General features: G+C 43.5%; 1 protein-coding gene and 1 pseudogene across 1 annotated transcript; both read left to right on the top strand.

Annotated features, from left to right (window-relative positions):
• The first annotated feature begins 659 nt into the window (after positions 1-659).
• LOC115103143 (GON-4-like protein) lies at positions 660-16976 on the top strand (annotated as a pseudogene).
• An 80-nt stretch (positions 16977-17056) lies between these two features.
• LOC115103155 (protein disulfide-isomerase A3-like) lies at positions 17057-22336 on the top strand. The gene is made up of 12 exons (XM_029623872.2): positions 17057-17355; positions 17937-18015; positions 18332-18449; positions 18533-18640; positions 18785-18914; positions 19081-19317; positions 19787-19969; positions 20053-20161; positions 20245-20373; positions 20471-20550; positions 20632-20689; positions 20810-22336. The coding sequence occupies exons 1-12, from the start codon at positions 17198-17200 to the stop codon at positions 20897-20899; spliced, it is 1479 nt and encodes a 492-aa protein (XP_029479732.1). The 5' UTR covers positions 17057-17197; the 3' UTR covers positions 20900-22336.
• Positions 22337-22419: the final 83 nt, after the last annotated feature.

The following is a 22419-nucleotide window of genomic DNA, read 5'->3' on the forward strand; positions in this document are numbered from 1 at the left end:
CACTTTGACTAACATTTTAGGATAAAAGTAGCTTAAACTTGTTTATTGTAAAGAATACAAATAATAATAATACTCACAGTTTCCATTTCAGGCATTTACATGTAGAAATTGCTTTCAAATAAAGTTGGTTGATAAAACAGTTATTTTAGGTTTGATCCGTAGCTATGTTTATTCCATATTCATATTCTGTGTTGGTGCTTTTCCAAATATTCTGGAACGATGCATCATAATGGAGGTGCGTATATAATAGTCTTTGGGAGCGTCCATTCCTAGTAGCTCGCAGCTTTGCTGTCATATGGTTTGTTTCAGGTATCAAGGTGCAAGACTATCCAGATCCCTCTAAATAAATGATATAAATAGAGTTTTTTTGTGTTATTTTGTTTGTTTATTTTTATTATTATTATTTTTTTTACAAAAAACACGACAAATAATATAATAAATAATATGTGTGCGTACGTGCAATTGTCAATGTTTGCTCCATCCATTAAAACCACAACTGTTAGAAAACAACCTGGTGAATCAACTTGAAAGATTGTGTGTGTGATTAATAACACAAACATTTACTGTAGGCTGCTGTATCAACGTGAAATGAATAGTCTACCCTTTCACTGCTGATAGCAGGCCCACTGTACCTGAGGTAGGATCTCTAATACTATGGGGAAATTAATTGGGGATGGATTTATCTGTGACACGCGGGAAAGGGCGCTGTAAATTATTTACATACTTAGCTCGCTAGCTTTTCATTGCACCAAATGCAGATTTGGGGGTAAGTGACACCAATAAAGTTACTGAATTTGAAAGGTCAATGTACTGTCGACATAGAAAAGTCGGGCGTCCATTTTTGAGACACACAAACACACAAGGTTACTTGTTGACAAATATACGTCGTTTGTCAGCAAGCTAATAAAAAACAACATAAGCTAGCTACCAAAACAACTACTTCAGGGTTATTAGCGTGACTTGTATCATACGATTATTTTAGCTAATAAGAAACGTTTTCTATAGCTGTGTTGACTTGGTTGTACTTGTACTGCAACCGAGAAAGTGGCACCACCAGCCTGCTAGATAATAACAGCTAGCTAGCTAGATAGTAGCTTGAATTGCACACAAATGGGACCCCATACGTTAGCTGTTTTACTCTGCTATATACATTTTGTCTAGCTAGTAACAACAGCAAATATTTCATCCTATTGTTTTATTCTATGACAAAGTACATTTTACTGTCTGTTGACGTTAGCCCCCGCTCATGTAACTGTAACGTTAAACTGTTGTGTTCTTTCAGGCCTCGAAGCATGAAAGCCCAGAAACGCAAATCGAGCACCCCAGAACCACAGCCCATTAGTTCTAAAGCCTTAAAGAGGGATGAGACAACCTGTGCCCCCCAGATCTCCAATGGTAGTCCACTCTGCACTCTCTGTTAACATACATACAGTGCCTTGCGAAAGTATTCGGCCCCCTTGAACTTTGCGACCTTTTGCCACATTTCAGGCTTCAAACATAAAGATATAAAACTGTATTTTTTTTGTGAAGAATCAACAACAAGTGGGACACAATCATGAAGTGGAATGACATTGGATATTTCAAACTTTTTTAACAAATCAAAAACTGAAAAATTGGGCGTGTAAAATTATTCAGCCCCCTTAAGTTAATACTTTGTAGCGCCACCTTTTGCTGTGATTACAGCTGTAAGTCACTTGGGGTATGTCTATCAGTTTTGCACATCGAGAGACTGAAATCTTTTCCCATTCCTCCTTGCAAAACAGCTCGAGCTCAGTGAGGTTGGATGGAGAGCATTTGTGAACAGCAGTTTTCAGTTCTTTCCACAGATTCTCGATTGGATTCAGGTCTGGACTTTGACTTGGCCATTCTAACACCTGGATATGTTTATTTTTGAACCATTCCATTATAGATTTTGCTTTATGTTTTAGATCATTGTCTTGTTTGAAGACAAATCTCCGTCCCAGTCTCAGGTCTTTTGCAGACTCCATCAGGTTTTCTTCCAGAATGGTCCTGTATTTGGCTCCATCCATCTTCCCATCAATTTTAACCATCTTCCCTGTCCCTGCTGAAGAAAAGCAGGCCCAAACCATGATGCTGCCACCACCATGTTTGACAGTGGGGATGGTGTGTTCAGGGTGATGAGCTGTGTTGCTTTTACGCCAAACATAACGTTTTGCATTGTTGCCAAAAAGTTCCATTTTGGTTTCATCTGACCAGAGCACCTTCTTCCACATGTTTGGTGTGTCTCCCAGGTGGCTTGTGGCAAACTTTAAACAACACTTTTTATGGATATCTTTAAGAAATGGCTTTCTTCTTGCCACTCTTCCATAAAGGCCAGATTTGTGCAATATACGACTGATTGTTGTCCTATGGACAGAGTCTCCCACCTCAGCTGTAGATCTCTGCAGTTCATCCAAAGTGATCATGGGCCTCTTGGCTGCATCTCTGATCAGTCTTCTCCTTGTATGAGCTGAAAGTTTAGAGGGACGGCCAGGTCTTGGTAGATTTGCAGTGGTCTGATACTCCTTCCATTTCAATATTATCGCTTGCACCGTGCTCCTTGGGATGTTTAAAGCTTGGGAAATCTTTTTGTATCCAAATCCGGCTTTAAACTTCTTCACAACAGTATCTCGGACCTGCCTGGTGTGTTCCTTGTTCTTCATGATGCTCTCTGCGCTTTTAACGGACCTCTGAGACTATCACAGTGCAGGTGCATTTATACGGAGACTTGATTACACACAGGTGGATTGTATTTATCATCATTAGTCATTTAGGTCAACATTGGATCATTCAGAGATCCTCACTGAACTTCTGGAGAGAGTTTGCTGCACTGAAATTAAAGGGGCTGAATAATTTTGCCCGCCCAATTTTTCCGTTTTTGATTTGTTAAAAAAGTTTGAAATATCCAATAAATGTCGTTCCACGTCATGATTGTGTCCCACTTGTTGTTGATTCTTCACAAAAAAATACAGTTTTATATACTTATGTTTGAAGCCTGAAATGTGGCAAAAGGTCGCAAAGTTCAAGGGGGCCGAATACTTTCGCAAGGCACTGTATCTCCATTTCCACCCCTGCTAAGGGAAAGGGCTTTGGGATGACGGTCCCAGATGGGGCTGTCACAAAGGAGACACTCTCCCAGGTTCAAGCAGAGGACCATTGCTTCATGTACGGAGGGATGAGAAAATGAAGGGGTAATGGAAAAGAGAGAGGGATGACAAGTAACACAGTGTGTGTTGCTAAAATATGAAGGGATATGGGAGTTTGTGTGCAAGGGCATTTAATTGGTTTTACATGCTTCAGTGGTGGGAATGTGATCATCTCATTGTTATATCTTAGTTTTGTGTCTGCTGCAGGCCAGCTTAAGAATGGGGATGTTTGTCAGCTATATCCCAGCCCCTCCGATGCAGAAGAGGAGGAATTAGCTGTAAAGCTGCAGTTATTTTCTCTCTGCCCCATGGCATTTTTTTTTTTTACATTTGCATGAAATTAGTTATTAAATTGCTAAATCTTCTCTTCGTCCCATGACAAAATTTGTAGAATTGCAGCAAACTTGCTTTCCAAACCCCTTGGCAAAATGTGTGGAATTGCAGGAAATTAGCTCTCTCCACTGTCAAGAGGGGGCCCGCTAAAAGGTTTTGCTCCCAACAATTTCACGTAGGGCCCCCAAAAGTCTAGGGCTGGCTCTGACTGCGTGTGGGTATGGATGTTGGTAGTCAGCCCAGTGAGCCACTGCAGTCCCTCATGATGAGTTGCTCATACCTGCTCTATAGGAAGTGAACGTACCCACCATTTTGGAAACACTGAATCAGATTTCTAGTGTATGAGAATTGGGTTTCTGTTTTGATTACTTACTTCCGTCTGAAGATGGAGAGGATTGTCGGGGCCAGAGGCTGACAACGAGGAAGAGCAGCTCGAAAAGGAAGAGCACTTTAGACAATGGGCAGGAAGAGGGACACTCCGTGGCTGGAAAAAGGTCATCGGAAGATTCATCCAGTGACAGCGATGAGGATGAGTTTGAGCAGCTGGATCTGGAGAGGAAGTCACAGCAACACAACTTGACCTCCGTCAACGTTCACCCATCCTCCATGTGAATTACCTGGAGTCTCAATCCGGTCAAAAGAGGGGTTAATGTTAAGTTACGAATGTTAGTGTTGAACATTTTTGACTGACACCTGTGAATGTTGCCCTCAGGAGGTGATAACCAACGAGCATGTAGTGGCCATGACGAAAACAGCCATCCAGGAGATGCTGGACCTAGCCCTTTTTGTGAGCGTCAACTTACAGCAAGTTATACTGACAGTACAACTCAGAAATTGGTTGCTGATATCACTTGCAAGTTTATAATGGTTTCTCTCTCTGCCTGAATTCATTGTTTTTACCTTCTATTTGCTTCCCTCAGGAGCCCAAGATGACCCGCTCCAGACTGAAGGAGGGGGTAGAAAAAGGGGGGGGGGGGGTTTCTAGTAACACAACTTGCAGCTTAATATTTAATAGACCTCTTAATATTTTTTCCTGGATTCATCTCAATAGTCTAAAGCGGCTTCCTCTTCCCTTGCAGAGCATCCCCACCTGGAATATTTCTCCTATCAAAAGGGCCCTTGAAGTGAAGGTATGTCCCTGTCACACAAAGTGCTAGAGTCATGTCAAATATTTTATTACTCCTCACTGTTGTGTGTAGTCTCTGTTGCTTTGTCTTTCTGTTTCGCTCTTTCCCTCTCATCTCACTCCCTGCTTCCTCTCCCCAGCCCCCCCAGTTTGTAGACATCCCTCTGGAAGAGGAGGACGACTCCTCTGATGAAGAGTACTGCCTTGATAAGGAGGATGAGACTGCAGAGGAGGTGAGGAAGAGCTTCATCTTTGCTCCGTTAGTCAATCAATTCTGTTCAATCAGTCAAAAGGGTGTGCTATGTGACTACAATGTCATGCCTGTGACATTGTCGTTTTGGAGCGACGTGGACATCACAGGCTCATCGCCATGCTGTGCCCAAGGGGCGCGGCCCAGGACCCCTGGACACTGAGTGTGAAGAGGACAGATTTGACAGTCCCAGACAGGTAACACACTGCACCTCTGCATTTGGCCTTTGTTTGAAAGTTATTGAAATGATTGGGGGGAAAATAATGCTATTATTATTTTTATTTTTATTGTCACAAGTACAGTGAAATGCCTTTCTTGACAGCTCTCAACCGAACAATGCAGTAATCAATAAAAATGTAATACTAAAGAAAACATAAGGTATAACAAAAACACACGAGAAATAGAAATAAGTAAGTAAACCTACTATATACAGGGTCAGAGTTAACTGACTGAGTTAATGTTTACAATGTGCACTGGATGAGTAAGAGTTTACTGTAATGTTGGTCTTGGTTTATGTTTAGAAGCCAAGGCAGCCCAGACATCTGAGGGTGGAGACTGTTCCTACGGGGCCCCCGTCCTCCACTGGCCCTGCCCGGCCCCAAGTCTGAACCTTCCTGGAGAAGCTTCACGCAGTGGAGGAAGAGCTGGAACTCAGCCCCATCTGCACCGAAACCTTCCAGGTATTGAAACTGCTAAACTATTAATGGGTTGCACTTCCATCACTTAGTCACTTCGTTGCTATTGTTATGAACTTTCTACAGACGCCTCAGCCATATTTGTGCCCGACTGATGCCAAGTCATTTTGGACAGGGGCTAATTACACTACAGTGGCTTGGAAATAGGATGACAGTGCTAAAGTAGAAAATAATGAGTTGAAAAAAACTTTTCCATAATGTCGTCAAACTCACTTTAGAGAGAGGGCCATGTTTCCATTAGCTAGCAAAGTTTGTCAAAAATAGCCAGCTAAAATTCAGTGCTGTCCCCTCAATCATGGCTAGCTAGCTAAAGTTATACTGCATCTAAAGTCAATCTGGCGACATCACAATTATGACAAAAGGTTTTCCTACTAATTATTTGCCTCCTTTTGAATTGTCACTGTTTTCAAGCCACTGTAATGCACTTTTGATGAAATCTTCATCACCACTATTGACAATGCATTGAGTAGAACGTTCATTCGGCCATCAGTCCTCAAGAGAACGTTCAAAACAATATTGTGACGAAATGTGCAACCCATGAATACTAGCAGACTATTCAGCTATACCAGGAAATCCCCGGACTCTTATCGGGACACTATTCAGCCATATCAGGACCAAAGTCAATGTGAATCTCTTTCTTCATTGGTTCCATCTATCTGTTTCCAGCCTGTGACTGGAGGTGCAGGGTCTAGCCTTGTGGCATGTCGTACCTGCCCCAAACGGACCCTGAGGAACGTGCCTCTGGGCAAGCTGGAGGCGGAGATACATGCCCCTGACATCACGCCTGACATGTACGACTACAGCTTGGCCCTGGAGGACCGCGACTGGAGCAAGTGGCTGCAGGGCCTCAGGACATCTGACATGGAGAATGACGGTTAAGATTCAAAGAAAGGGATAATGAGGGAGGGTTCAAGGATGGGCAGTGTACTATTGAAATGGAATAGTCCAACCATCTAGAAACCGATGCAACGGGATTTTACGCTGTTGCTTAATAAGGAACACATCATTCTCAAAAATGGGCTATGGATTCATTTTTTCTAGGAGCAAATACTTTATTAGTGAAATGCACAAAAAAGTTGGTACTCCTCCAAACACTGACAAGTGTCAAGCAGGCAGTAGAAGACAGATGGAGCTGCATTTAACCTGTGTGTGTGTACATGTTTTACGGGAGGTGTGTGTAGCTGGTTTAATTGCTCTCTGTTTGTTTGCTCTGTCATGTTTTGCTCATTTTGACCTTTCCCCCACTGCTCTGCTCCTGTTTGTCTCCTTCGCTTTTCGAGACAGTGAGGAGGATTATGGGATCATATCTGTAAGTCTCTTTCTTTAAAAAAAAATCTCTCTTTCTGAATCTCACTCTTTTTACCCCTTCAGTTCTCGGATGATGAGCTAATAGTGAATGGGCAGGATGACGATGGGCACAAAGAAGATGAAGAGAGGGAGGAAGCTGCTCCACCCCTGAGCGCTCCGCCATTCAACGTTCCACAAGCCATTCGGTATGATTCTACCCTGACCCTTTCCCTATTTCTCTCGGGAAAGAAAGGGCTTTCAAAAAGTGTACCGCCAACCCAGTAAGTAAGTAGCCTTGAACCGGAACAGCTTGTAGGAGCAGATCTCCTGTTTCTGTAGCATGAGGCAACTTGATGTACAAGTAGACCCCCTGGACAGGATGTCTATCACAGGGCCTTACCCCCAATCTATCTCCTTAATGCTGAGTGCCAAGCAGACAAGCTCATTGGTCCCCATTTTTACAGTCTTTGGTATGACTTGGCTGGGGATCGAATTCCCAACATTCCGATCTTAGGGTGGACACTAACCACAAGGTCACTGAGTTGGTCCACCAACCCAGTACCTCATATTAATAATGATATAGAGCTTTTAATGTGGAGCAAACAACAAGAGGAAGCAACTAGAATTTGCTATAACTTTCTTGTCACTGTACTTGTGACAATAAAAATAATAATAGCATTATGAGCCAAATAATCCATTGCTTCCTGGTCCTCCTCGAGTCAACAGTGCTATATATCCCAGACCTTAATGGATGTGAATGTGTGACTGTTTAGCTCACCCTTGCTTCCTTTTTTCTACAAATATGGTCCTCTTGTTGACTTTGTGCTGGTTGGTGGGCCAAATTGGCCATCTGTCGTATGTGTTATGAACAACTGCAGGATACGTGACTGCAGCCACTCATGCGTTTGAGCCTATCCATCTATGACATTCTAGGAATTACTTGAAATTACGTACACACACACACCAAGTCCTCCCTTCGGGACAGAGCAGCAGAGGGGTGCTGTATCTGCTTGGGTAGGGAGGCAGAGAAATGCTCTGGTGTTTTCTCTTCCTCAGAAGTGTCAGGAGGTGGACAGAACTCACAGTAGAGCTACAATCCACACTAACACACAGGACTCACAGTAGAGCTACAATCCACACTAACACACAGGACTCACAGTAGAGCTACAATCCACACTTAACACACAGGACTCACAGTAGAGCTACAATCCACACTAACACACAGGACTCACAGTAGAGCTACAATCCACACTAACACACAGAACTCACAGTAGAGCTACAATCCACACTAACATACAGAACTCACAGTAGAGCTACAATCCACACTAACACACAGGACTCACAGTAGAGCTACAATCCACACTAACACACAGGACTCACATTGGAGCTACAGCAACTCACACTTATTAACAGAAGACACACACCGCTAACAAATTCACTTTGTGTCTCACACACACTCCCAGTGCACCAGGTGTTCAGTAGCTGGTTGGCACATGTGCCCACTTTGATGTTTGAACTGTGACGTCTGTTGAGAGATCTCTGTGTGTGCGACGTGCCGTTTTCAGGCCACGTCACTGAACTGAGAGGAGCAGAGAGAGCTTTACTTCCTTCCAGCAACTGTCCACGCACGCGCACACACGTTTGCGTCAGTGTGTCCTGGTCCTGGTCCTGGCTGTAATGGGTGTCTCTAAATGTTACAGAGGCAGTATGACGTGGGGAGAGACAGACAGGTTTTTCCACACTATGGAGTCAGGGCACTATGACAGTGCTACCACTAATGACTCAGCAACATTAGGGAAAGTAGAGGAGGATAAGAGGTGGGTAGAGAGGGTTAAGTCTCCACTGTGATTTCAGTCTACACAAGCGGAGCCAAGCTTTCGTCACGTTCCAAAAGTTCAGTGCACAAAAGTACGTATAGCTACGCAAAGAACCTCAGTCAGATCCCATTGCGTAGACTAGAGCATTTTAAGAAGAATATTGCATAATCCAAACATACTGAACAAACATAAAAACGCAACATGTGAAGTGTTGGTCCCATGTTTCATGAGCTGAAATAAAACATCCCAGAAATGTTCCATATGCACAAAAATTATTTCTCAATTTTCTGCACAAATTTGTTTACATCCCTGTTAGTGAACATTTCTCCTTTGCCAACATAATCCATCCACCTGACCGGTGTGGCATTTCAAGAAGCTAATTAAATAGCATGATCATTACACGGGTGCATCTTGTGCTGGGGACAATAAAAGGCCACTCTAAAATGTTCAGTTTTGCCACACAATTCAATGCCACAGATGTCTCAAGTTTTGAGGGAGCGTGCAATTGGCATGTTAATTTCTCTACCATAAGCTGCCTCCAACGTTGTTTTAGAGAATTTGGCAGTACGACCAACCTGCCTCAGACTATGTCTAATCATGCCAGCCCAGGACCTCAACATCTGGCTTCTTCACCTGCAGGATCGTCTGAGACCAGCCATCTGTACAACTGATGAAACTGAGGAGTATTTCTGTCTGTAATAAAGCCATTTTGTGGGGGACAATGTATTCTGATTGGCTGGGCCTGGCTCCCCAGTGGGTGGGCCTATTCTCACCCATGGCTGTGCCCCTGCCAAGTCATGTGAAATCCATAGATTAGGGCAGAATTAATTTATTTAAATTGACTGATTTCCTTCTATGAACTGTAACTCAGTAAAATGTTGAGTTTTTATATTTTTGTTCAGGATAATTCCAGTCAAGTCTCTTCAGTCTCATCTCCCACATGGGCCACATATACTGATATTTTGGGGGATAAATCTGCTAAATGACCGTATTCAAATGCCAGTCAGAGATAAGCCTGAAAGCAAGACGGTTTGCAGTGATGAGGATCGAAGGGAGGAATCCTCCCTACAAGGCTACTCTTAAATTGTTATTGAAATGTGGTGTGCTTTCTGGCGCCACATGTCTGTCTTAGATTCATCCAATGGGTACTTCATTTTGGTAGTAGTGAAGGCGTAGCTAGCTAGCTACACCTAACGTTACTACGGAGTCCATGAACTGCAGTAGCTGAGCTCAACTTAATCCGATCCCTACTAAGGAGAAGCCACACAGACGGGAGGGACAGTGAGACAACTTGATGACTCAGTGCTGCCTGCCTGCCATATTTTCTTGCTCTCCCCTTACAACCATCTTCCTCTGATGACCACTCAGGCCATGAACTTTCCCCACCCTCTCAGGACCTTCCATCTCATGAATGATGTTTTTCTAAATTGCTTGTCCTTTTTGAATGCTTTAAAGCACTCCGATGATTAATGCAATAAAGTGCTGTAAAAATGGAATGTATTATTATGTCATCAATATGATTATTATTCCCCTTCCTGCCCTCTGACCTCTGCAGGTTTCAGGAGCCACTGGCTAACATGCTGACAGAGGCAGCATACTGTGAGGGAGCAGATGGAGGTTCTGCAGCAGCAGAGAGCCTTCCTTGCCTGTTTTGTCTGTCTCTGTTCAGCACATACAGCTGCTGACCCAGGTGAACCTGCTGTGCAGCCCTGTGGAGGCCCTGCACCACAAGGCCCACCACCAAACAATACCTGGTGAGTTACTGAGGCTCGCTCGCTCTATCTATATACACCCTTCTCAAGTCCTAGTCTCTGTGTGCCTTCCACCCAGGAGAAGCTCCAGGCGTTTACCCAGCATGAGGAGGCGATCAGGTCAGTCCGGGACCCAGGCTTCAGCAGCATTTTCAGGGCCTGAAACCTCCAGGGGGCTCTGTCTCTGGTCCAGGAGCAGGAGAGCTCTGTCTCGCCATCCGCTCTTTCTCCAACCCCCCCTGCCAGGCCTCAAACACGCTCTAACAATGGTAATAAACAGGGAGGTCTGGTGTGTGGTTCATATGTAAAGACGTGAGAATCTGAATTGTATGTACTAAAGATGGTATCGATAACCTGTGTGTAGCTGTTTTGTGTTATCTATGTATCAGAGGGTGGGTTTGTGAATTGCTTGATTGTGTGTAAGTGTTTGGTTGTCCCTGCAGTGCGTACATACCCTCTGCTGCCTGCTAAGACGGCCTGGCTGCTCACCACCTGCTCCGTCTTCCTCTATCCAGAGCTCCTGCCCCACTGCAGCCTGGACCCCGCACTGCACCCTCCGTGCACCAAGAACAACTTCTACACACACGGAGAGGACAGGTACGTGCACACACACACATGCAGCACGTCCTGTGTGGGGAGACAAACTCCACAGGAGCTCATGTTCACAAACAACAGCAACCTGTTCAAAAACAATCCTCATTTACACACAGTCCCTGGTCAAAAATAGCTATGCCTAACGTGAGTATTTTATGTCAGTGATGCCTGCTCAGTATTAAGATGAATATAAACACTTAAATGTGTGTTAACCCGTGTTGAAAAGAGAGGGTCTCTCTCTCAAACCCATTCAATGACCGTTCACCGACATAGTTGGAACTATGAGGGCCTATGTCATCTTTACTGCTACAACCAAGCATCAAATTCTTCCTTGCATGGTTGAATGTTTTACTAAAGACTAGATATGTACTCGCAATGTGGATTTTTGTTCCATACTCATTGTACTGGGGCTGAAGCACTTCAGCCAGACAGAGCTCCCCTACCAGCTCATCACAGATTACTGCACTTGTACATAGCCCACCTATAATTTAGCCCAAACTACTACCTCTTTCCCTACTGTATTTAATTAATTAATTTTGCTCCTTTGCACCCCATTATTTTTATTTCTACTTTGCACATTCTTCCATTGCAAATCTACCTTTCCAGTGTTTTACTTGCTATATTGTATTTACTTTGCCACCATAGCCTTTTTTTGCCTTTACCTCCCTTATCTCACCTCATTTGCTCACATCGTATATAGACTTGTTTATACTGTATTATTGACTGTATGTTTGTTTTACTCCATGTGTAACTCTGTGTCGTTGTATGTGTCGAACTGCTTTGCTTTATCTTGGCCAGGTCGCAATTGTAAATGATAACTTGCATTCTGGTAAGAATTGCACTACCAATGCTGTATGAATTAAGGTTGTTGTCATTATTTGGTCAAAAGCAAAAACCGATCTACATAAGTAATATGGCTTAAAATAAATTGTTGCCTATAGAATGCAAAACGTTAATGAGCGACTGCCCCTAAAAAGCAACTTCTCGTTTTGAAAACGGCATTGTGGCATCAATAAGACTCATAAAGTCAGTCTTATCCTAAACTGAGATTTGCGAGATAATAGGAAATAATTGTATGTCACGGAATGAAGGGTACTGTTTTCCTTGGGTTGGGTTTATTTCAATCCTGCCCACAGCTGGCAGCACCCAAGTAATCATCAGTTACGGAGCGCAGCTGCACGCGACCTGATTTTAATACCTATGGTCAATTTGGTTTGACATTCAATATCTCTATGGGGCTAGTTGGGTACCATCAGTAAATTACAATGTACATGGTCAAAATGTTTGTCAATGCTGCCAAATGTTTTTATTTTATTTATTTTTGTACCTTTATTTAACCAGGTAGGCTAGTTGAGAACAAGTTCTCATTTGCAACTGCGACCTGGCCAATATAAAGCACAGCAGTGTGAACAGACAACAGAGTTACACATGGAGTAAACGATTAACAAGTCAATAACACAGTAGAAAAAAAAGAGAGTCTATATACATTGTGTGCAAAAGGCATGAGGAGGTAGGCGAATAATTACAATTTTGCAGATTAACACTGGAGTGATAAATGATCAGATGGTCATGTACAGGTAGAGATGTTGGTGTGCAAAAGAGCAGAAAAGTAAAGAAATAAAATCAGTATGGGGATGAGGTAGGTAAAATTGGGTGGGCTATTTACCGATAGACTATGTATAGCTGCAGCGAGCGGTTAGCTGCTCAGATAGCAGATGTTTGAAATTGGTGAGGGAGATAAGTCTCCAACTTAAGCGATTTTTGCAATTCGTTCCAGTCACAGGCAGCAGAGAACTGGAACGAAAGGCGGCCAAATGAGGTGTTGGCTTTAGGGATGATGAGTGAGATACACCTGCTGGAGCGCGTGCTACGGGTGGGTGTTGCCATCGTGACCAGTGAACTGAGATAAGGCAGAGCTTTACCTAGCATGGACTTGTAGATGACCTGGAGCCAGTGGGTCTGGCGACGAATATGTAGCGAGGGCCAGCCGACTAGAGCATACAGGTCGCAGTGGTGGGTGGTATAAGGTGCTTTAGTAACAAAACGGATGGCACTGTGATAAACTGCATCCAGTTTGCTGAGTAGAGTGTTGGAAGCTATTTTGTAGATGACATTGCCGAAGTCTAGGATCGGTAGGATAGTCAGTTTTACTAGGGTAAGTTTGGCGGCGTGAGTGAAGGAGGCTTTGTTGCGGAATAGAAAGCCAACTCTAGATTTGATTTTAGATTGGAGATGTTTGATATGAGTCTGGAAGGAGAGTTTACAGTCTAGCCAGACACCTAGGTACTTATAGATGTCCACATATTCTAGGTCGGAACCATCCAGGGTGGTGATGCTAGTCGGGCGTGCGGGTGCAGGCAGCGAACGGTTGAAAAGCATGCATTTGGTTTTACTAGCGTTTAAGAGCAGTTGGAGGCCACGGAAGGAGTGTTGTATGGCATTGAAGCTCGTTTGGAGGTTAGATAGCACAGTGTCCAAGGACGGGCCGGAAGTATACAGAATGGTGTCGTCTGCGTAGAGGTGGATCAGGGAATCGCCCGCAGCAAGAGCAACATCATTGATATATACAGAGAAAAGAGTCGGCCCGAGAATTGAACCCTGTGGCACCCCCATAGAGACTGCCAGAGGACCGGACAGCATGCCCTCTGATTTGACACACTGAATTCTGTCTGCAAAGTAGTTGGTGAACCAGGCATAGGTCTGTAACAGTTTGGGTCCAGGGTGTCTCCCCCTTTGAAGAGGGGGATGACTGCGGCAGCTTTCCAATCCTTGGGGATCTCAGACGATATGAAATGTCTATGACTTAAAAACATAAACCAACTATGCATTTTAGAATTGCATATACAAATATTGGACGCATTTAATGAGACAACTAAAATATGTGCAATGTAAAAATATTGTCCCATTTCCATTCTGTAATTCATTGACTGTCCCTAACTAGCCCCAGAGAAGCGAATCAATGTCAAACCAATTTTGCCACAGTCGCACACCAGCCGGCTGAAGTTAAATGGCGAAATAAGTTGGCTAGCACTAGCTAGTCTAGACGACTTCAAGACACAAGACCTGGTCAAGTTATCTATACTGAACAAAAATATAAATGCAACGTGCAACAATTAAGGATTTTACTGAGTTACAGTTCATAAGGAAATCGGTCAAATGAAAAAACATTTAGGCCCTAATTTATGGATTTCACATGACTGGGAATACAGATATGCATCTGTTGGTCATAGATACCTTTTTTTTAAAGTAGGGGTGTGGATCAGAAAACCAGTTAGTATCTGGTGTGATCACCATTTGCCTGATGCAGCACCACACATCCCCTTCACATAGAGTTATTCAGGCTGTTGATTGTGGCCTGTGGAATGTTGTCTCATTCTTCAATGGCTGTGTGAAGTGGCTGGATATTGGCGGGAACAGGAACACGCTGTTGTACACGTCGATCCAGAGCATCCCAAATATGCTCAATGGGTGACATGTCTGGTGAGTATGCAGGCCATGGAAGAAATTGAACATTTTCAGCTGCCAGGAATTGTGTACAGATCCTTGCAACATGGGGCTGTGAATTATCATGTTGAAACATGAGGTGATGGCGGCGGATAAATAACACACTGTGACGAGATCCTGAGGCCCATTATCTCTGTGCATTCAAATTGCCATCGACAAAATGCAATCGTTGTCCGTAGCTTATGCCTGCCCATACATAACCCACAGCCACCATAGGGCACTCTGGTCAGCAAACCGCTCGCCTACACAGCGCCATACAAGTGGTCTGTGGTGGTAAAGGCCGGTTGGACAACTCTCGTTTGGCTTCAGTCATGGCTGCTGCATTTCTGAACAAGCCAAAAATATTAGAGCCAAATCAGGAAGTTCAGCCCCCCTTTAAACTCTTTTACACGTTGCAGATAAACAACCATTATGCTTTTCAGAAGAGCAAGGAGCTCCTTCATGGGAGGGTCCTGAGGAAGGCTCACTCTCCATCCCTGAGGAGAAGGAAGAGGAGGATGACAAAATTGAGGATGACGAGGAGGATAAGGATGGGGGGAGAGAACACAGCCCCTCGCCAAAGAGGAGTACGGGGGATGGAGAAGACTCGGGGGGTGTCTGATGGCCCCCCAACACCCTTTAGTGGGGAGATGGAGAACCCCCTGCAGCCTTGTCCCAACCCCTCTTCTGATCCCTGTGTGTGCCAAAAACATCTCCCTCACTGCCAGTGGGGAGAAGGTCATACTCTGGACAAGGTGAGAGAGACAAGCCTGACAATGTTTGATCTTTGTTTAATGTTTTAAAATGTTTTTGTTAAAGAGTGATAATCCTCTTTGGGTTACAGGGAGGCTGACCGTGTCATTCTAACCACCTGTCAGCAGCAAGGTGCCAATCAGAATACTTTCCAGGCAATTTCCACCCAACGTGGCGATAAAACACTCAATGAGGTGAAGGTTGTTTTTTGTAACCGAACTACAAAGATCCAACAGTAATGCACTTGTTGAAATGTCTTGGCTTGTGAAATGAACCCTAGTCCACTGACTACTTTACCTCTCTCCTGTCCAGGTGTCTCGGCGGTTTCGGGACCTGTTGAGCCTGTTCCACACCGCTGCCTACCAGGTCAACTTAGAGGATGAAACTATGGCCACTGAACAGCAGACAGTCACAGACAAGGAGCAGGACAGAACCAACCCAAAAAGGACAGAACCAAGTTCAGACACTTCAAAGGAGAGGAGCAAGAGAGGATATTTGTGACTGCAGTATATTCATACCACATATAAACTATTCCAGAAACCAGTTCAAGGCTAGTGAAATCTGGAGGCAACATTGAGGGCATATGAACACTTAATAAACTCATATCAGAATCACCTGAGCGGAAGCAACACCAGCAGCTCGAAAGATGGCAGCTTTTCAAGTTTACCATAACCAATTTTAAACAGTGAGCACTGTGTAATTGTACATCACTAATTTATTGAAATAAATACACCCTTTGTCTTATCACTCAAATGCACTACTGGGGGACTAGGGTACACAGTCTCTTAGTGTGGCAAAGGTTAAGTTAGAGGTCGACCGATTAATCGGAATGGCCGATTAATTAGGACTGATTTCAAGTTTTCATAACAATTGGAAATTTAAATTTTTGGGCGCCGATTTTTCATATTTTTATATACCTTTATTTAACTAGGCAAGTCAGTTAAGAACACATTCTTATTTTCGATGACGGCCTAGGAACGGTGGGTTAACTGCTTCGTTCAGGGGCAGAACGACAGATTTTCACCTTGTCAGCTCGGGGGATCCAATCTTGATGGTGGCTGTTGTTCGTTGTGTTGCTGGTTCGAGCCCAGGGAGGAGCGAGGAGAGGGACGGAAGCTATACTGTTACACTGGCAATACTAAAGTGCCTATAAGAACATTCAATAGTCAAAGGTTAATGAAATACAAATGGTATAGAGGGAAATAGTCCTATAATTCCTATAATAACTACAAGCTAAAACTTCTTACCTGGTAATATTGAAGACTCATGTTAAAAGGAACCACCAGCTTTCACATGTTCTCATGTTCTGAGCAAGGAACTTAAACGTTAGCTTTTTTACATGGCACATATTGCACTTTTACTTTCTTCTCCAACACTTTGTTTTTTCATTATTTAAACCAAATTGAACATGTTTCATTATTTGAGGCTAAATTGATTTTATTGATGTATTATATTAAGTTAAAATAAGTGTTCATTCAGTATTGTTGTAATTGTCATTATTACAAATACATTTTTAAAAATCGGCCGATTAATCTGTATTGGCTTTTTTGGCCCTCCAATAATCGGTATCGGTATCAGTGTTGAAAAATTGGGTTTTAGTTCAGGAATGTACATGTTTTGTATACTTTTTTTTCCAATTCCCCGAGTTGTGCATGTATGGCACAATATGTGAAATATGAACGGTAATAATACCTGTACAAGAGTTATATATTTTATACAAAATAAACGTAATTTATCCGTTTGCCTTTTTGATGAATTCCCTTTCGTTTATAAGAAATGTTATAAGAGTGCAATCTCCAAGGCGCCCATCTAGACCCACACAGATGTTCTTGATCACGTCACAGCTCTACTACACTCACTCCCACCCGGCAGTGAACTTGAATGCAGAGCAGTGAGAGGTAGTGAAAAGCAGAGGATATCAGCTACAGTATATCGCTATTGGGAGCACTTAATTCTGCTGCGATGGGTACGTTGGGTCCATTTCGCATGCTCTTGCTGTTTGCGTTGGCTCAGCAGAACGTCTTTGTAGCCGCCAGCGACGTGCTCGAGCTCGGGGATTCTGATTTCGATGACACGGTAGCAGAGTACGAGACTGTGTTGGTGGAGTTCTTCGCGCCTTGGTAAGCAGTGTTATAGCTAGCGTTGTGGCTAATTCGTTAGCATACAAGGAACGACAGCCATCTAAACATGTATAGTAAATAGAAATTCATTCCTAATTTTAATATTTATTATACCGCACACTGTTGTAGATGAACTATTTGCATTTAGAACTGCAGCTAACGTTAGCCGATGAAACTGTCTTACTCTCTAGCTCGCTATCTTGACTCAATGTGTCTACTCAATTCAAACTAACAGTGTTAGATTATTATTTTCGCCATAAACAGTGCATACTAATTCTAGCTAGATATATCGTGTTAACTATTACACTACCAGTTCACTTCTGAGAGTGAACTGACACTAAATCACGTTAGCTATAATTGGATCTAGTTAGCTATAATTGGAGTCATGACTTGAGTCAGTGCATTCTGCTCTGACATATTTGAGTAGTCGATTATAACTAGGCTAGGTCTCTCTTATACATTTTTCTGAGCCACCTGATAGCTCAGCTGTCACACTATTGCCTCTAGCGTTTTTCCCATGTGACATTTGATCATTCTCTTCCTTTTCTTTGTATGGCGCCTCCATCTCATCTCTCTTTCAGGTGTGGTCACTGCCAGCAACTAGCCCCAGAATATGAAACTGCAGCAACAAAACTAAAAGGGACAGTGCCTTTAGCTAAAGTGAGTATACTAGTTTGTCTACACACGATACCCCAAAGGATGCATTGTATTTCCTTGCATCCAGATTTAGTTAAAATCCATTTGTTCAAAATGTGTACCTTTTACACTTTCTTTTTTTTTTTTTACCAGTTTTTGTTCCCCAGGATTGGTATTGCTTTAAAATTTGGGGGTCAACTGTACATGGTAGCTGTGTCACTTCTCTTTTATCTTTGTTCCCACAGTAGCTTTAACATCAGGGCTGCTTCTGGATACCGCCACTCTGAATGCACTGCTATTTAACGGTATATTGATAAATGGTTTCTGTCATTTTCCCCAGGTAGACTGCACAGTGAACTCTGAGACGTGTGGACGTTTTGGGGTCAATGGGTACCCCACACTCAAAATTTTCCGCAATGGAGAGGACTTTGCTGCTTATGATGGACCCAGGAGTACAGGTGGCTACTTTAAAATCATTGCTGTTCTGTTTTGTGGTTTATTGTATGTATGACTCATCTAATGTTGTCCCATGTTCCCATAGATGGCATTGTGAGCTACATGAAAAAACAGGCAGGTCCCAGTTCCGTTCCTCTGCACAATGAGAGAGACCTAGATGCATTCGTCAACCATTTTGAAGCCAGTGTGGTTGGTGAGTTCACTTTATTAATCACAGCAAAGTAGAGACCCTTTAGTCTATTGAAATAAAACATTTGCATACAGTTTTTTGTATTTTAAAAAGGTATCTTTTTTGTGAATTATTTGAGTGACTTGTATTCTCCCTCCCTGCTGTTAGGTTTTTTCTCAAGTGCTGACAGCTCTCAGATGGCTGAGTTTCTGAAGGCGTCTAGTGCCATGAGAGACAGCCACCGCTTTGCCCACACTGCAGACCTGAGCCTGGGCCTCAAACACGGCGTGGAATCAGAGTATGTGCTGTAGTTCCCCTTACATATAATCCCACCTGGGTTCTGAACCTTCAGCCCTCTGGTCACTAGACTATGAGGGCACATTAGTTGGATATGACATCATAGATTATTGCCAAGTAGTAGTACCTTATAATGATGTCACAATCCTTGTGTCTCTCTTAACCAGCACGGTGGTGCTCTTTCGGCCCCCGCGACTCAACAGCAAGTTTGAGGACAGCTTGGTCAAGTCTGAGGCTGTCTCGATCGCCTCTCTCCGTCAATTCATCAGAGATAATGTGTTTGGGCTGTGCCCCCATCTGACTGCTGAGAACAGAGAGAACATGAGGGGACGGGACTTGCTGGTGGCCTACTACAACGTGGATTACCTCCGCAACATCAAGGGCACCAACTACTGGAGGAACAGGTGAGAGCTGCTCTCCTTTCAGAATCACCTTTATTTGCCAATTACATATACACATACCTGGAATTTGACTCAGTGAAATGGTGCTGCCATCTATAGACAATATACAGATAGAGGAATTTGCACAAAGTCTACATACAATATAAGTAAGCAAAGAACTCTACATTATACACTGATTTACAGTAAGGATATACAATTTACAGTAGGAATTTATCAATCTATGCACAGGGAGGGATGCTACCGTGATGTGTGTGTGTGTATATGTAGTGTTGTGCAGAGGTGTACAAAGTGCAATTGCAGTGTAGTGCGGTTATAGGTTTTACAGAATGATGATGGCATGGTGTAAAGTCACATAGTCCCTATGAACCTGATGGTGAGAGCTGCAGCACGGGGAAAGAAACTGCTCTTACCTTATACCTTCCTCTCTCTTTTTCTCTCTATCACTCATTCACTACCCCTTCTCTCTCCCTAGGGTGATGAAAGTGGCCACTCAGTTCCAGTCTCAGGGGCTGAATTACGCTGTGGCCAACAGGGCTGAGTTCCAGGAAGAGCTGGAGGAGGAGTTTGGCCTGGGGCCGTCCAACGGGGGAGAGCTGCCTCTCATCACCATCAGGAACAGGGAGGGCCACAAGTACAGCATGCAGGAGGAGTTCACGTGAGTTAAATAACACATGACCATCACAGACCCTTATGCAGTCTGGCCAGCTGTCACACTGCTCATCTGTCCGTCCATTGCAGACGGGACGGGAAATCCCTGGAGAGGTTCTTGGAGGACTACTTTGCTGGTAAACTGAAGAGGCAGGTCAAGTCAGAGGCTGCTCCCGAAAACAACGACGGCCCAGTCAAGGTGAGCGGAATAGAACCAACAAACGTTTGTCGCTTTCAAATATGGTAGGAAGCTATTTAAACAAATCCATTTTGCCTCTGCAGGTGGTGGTGGCAGACAACTTTGAGGAGTTAGTGAACAACCCTTCAAAGGACGTGCTGCTGGAGTTTTATGCACCCTGGTGTGGACACTGCAAAAGCCTGGAGCCCAAATACACAGAGCTTGGGGAACAGGTGAGGTTCACATATGCAAGTGTTGCTTAGCTGGTTTTGAAAGTTACAAACCATCATCCAGAAGCTCATTATTTTGATATTTCCTTCTTCATTACAGTTGTCCGCCAATACCCACATTGTTATAGCAAAGATGGATGCCACTGCTAACGACGTTCCTCCAACCTACGATGTCCAGGGGTGAGCCTCTACGTTTTGTCTGTCTATGTCTACTACTCTGTAATCTGCTATTTTAATCTCATCTGTTGTTCTTCTTCCCAGTTTCCCCACTATTTTCTTCGTCCCAGCAGGACACAAGGACCAGCCTCGGAAATACGAGGTTAGGCTACAGCACCACTTTTCCTCCTCCAAAGGACATGGATTAAATAACACTTAATGCTCTGTAATCAATATTCTGGTACATTTCTTCACGGTTTTAACCATCCGTATATGTCAATAGGGTGGCCATGAGGTGAATGATTTCCTCAACTATCTGAAGGAGGTGGCCACACATCCCCTTATCCTGGGCAATGCCAGAGAAGACTTGTGAGAGCGCAATGAAGAGAGAGAAGAAAAAAACAAGGGATGAGTGGACTGGCAAAGAAGCAGAAGACGAACTATGAGGAGGAAAAAAAGGAGCCACCCATTGCAACACACAGTTTCAGACCAGAAGATCTCCTTTGGTTGTCTGTGCCATACCAGCAACACTGAATGCTCATAACATAGAGGACTTCTAAATTAAACAATCAGCAGTTTTTTCTTGGAACTTCAAAAGAGTAATGTTCTGAATGTGAGAGGATGGAGCATCTGCAAGCACAGTAATAGGTAGCACATGTGCAGATAGGCTTTGCCATTAAACTGGTGACTTGATGGTTGCGATTAATATTCCTAAGAAAGGCATACTAGTGTAGCGTCCTTGACTCTGAGTGAGGTACCTCGGACTATAGATAATGTAGAAAATGAAAAATTATGTGCAACAGTTTTTGCGAAGTTGCTTACAGGTACAAAGAAAAAACTGTCTGCTAAGCAAATAGATAAAAAGGGAATAAAATACCTGATACAGGGGCCTACCGAGTGGCGCAGCGGTCTAAGGCACTGAGGTGTCACTAGAGACCCGGGTTCGATCCCGGGCTATATCACAACCGGGCGTTATCGGGAGTCCCATAGGGCGGCGCACAATTGTCCCAGCGTCGTCCAGGTTATGGGAGGGTTTGGCTGGGGGGGCTTTACTTGGCTCATTGTGTTCTAGCGACTCCTTGTGGCTGGTCGGGTGCCTGCAGGCTGATTGCGGTTGTCAGTTGAACGGTGTTTCCTCCGACAAATTGGTGTGGCTGGCTTCCGGGTTAAGCGGGCGGGTGTTAAGAAGTGTGTTTTGGTGGGTCATGTTTCGGAGGATGCATGATTCGACCTTCGCCTCCCGAGCCCGTTGGGGAGTTGCAGCGATGAGGGAGAAAAGGGGGTAAAAGGGACAGAGTTTGGGAAACTGATTTAGCGGACACATCCATTTTTTGTGTGATAATAGGGTGAAGATTACTGAAGCACTATGGACAGGCTTAGATTTCAGTTGGACTTTTATGCCAAGCATCTCACCTGCTCTTATTGAGGAGAGGCAACCTTAAAGTTTGAAACGTCCCCTCATTGTACTGAATTTATCCATTTGATATTTACTGACTATAATACACTCCATATCACTCTATTTTGTTTTGTGTTACATACACAATATAGCACATCATCCACATATTAGTACGTTTTATTAGAGACATCTGTGTATTTGTTATCAAATTAGTGATATTTATTGGTATTATTTATTTTTCATATAATGTATAGTTACATCAGCTAGCACCTCTTGAGATTCATGTTTTACATCAAATTTGTTTAACTATTGAAATCATTTGAGATGTCTTACATGAAAAGAGTTATCAACTTGAAGATTAGGCAATGTCCAATGCATGGGTATTATTTGATAAATAAAAAAGACGTCACAGAATGGGCTTGTTTCTTTCTGGACTACATATCCCAAAATGCAAAACATGCGCGTGTAACTGACGAAGAGTACTAAATGGTAAGCCC

Source organism: Oncorhynchus nerka, linkage group LG3 (assembly GCF_034236695.1).
Source record: "Oncorhynchus nerka isolate Pitt River linkage group LG3, Oner_Uvic_2.0, whole genome shotgun sequence".
In the NCBI taxonomy this organism is placed as follows: domain Eukaryota; kingdom Metazoa; phylum Chordata; class Actinopteri; order Salmoniformes; family Salmonidae; genus Oncorhynchus; species Oncorhynchus nerka.

Bases quoted from the DNA above. Each gene is read 5' to 3' on its own strand.
- LOC115103155 (XM_029623872.2), top strand. From the start codon at position 17,198: ATGGGTACGTTGGGTCCATTTCGCATGCTCTTGCTGTTTGCGTTGGCT. The intron at 18,450-18,532 runs GTGGCTACTTTA...ATGTTCCCATAG, and splicing joins TGATGGACCCAGGAGTACAG to ATGGCATTGTGAGCTACATG. The intron at 19,318-19,786 runs GTGAGAGCTGCT...CTCTCTCCCTAG, and splicing joins ACCAACTACTGGAGGAACAG to GGTGATGAAAGTGGCCACTC.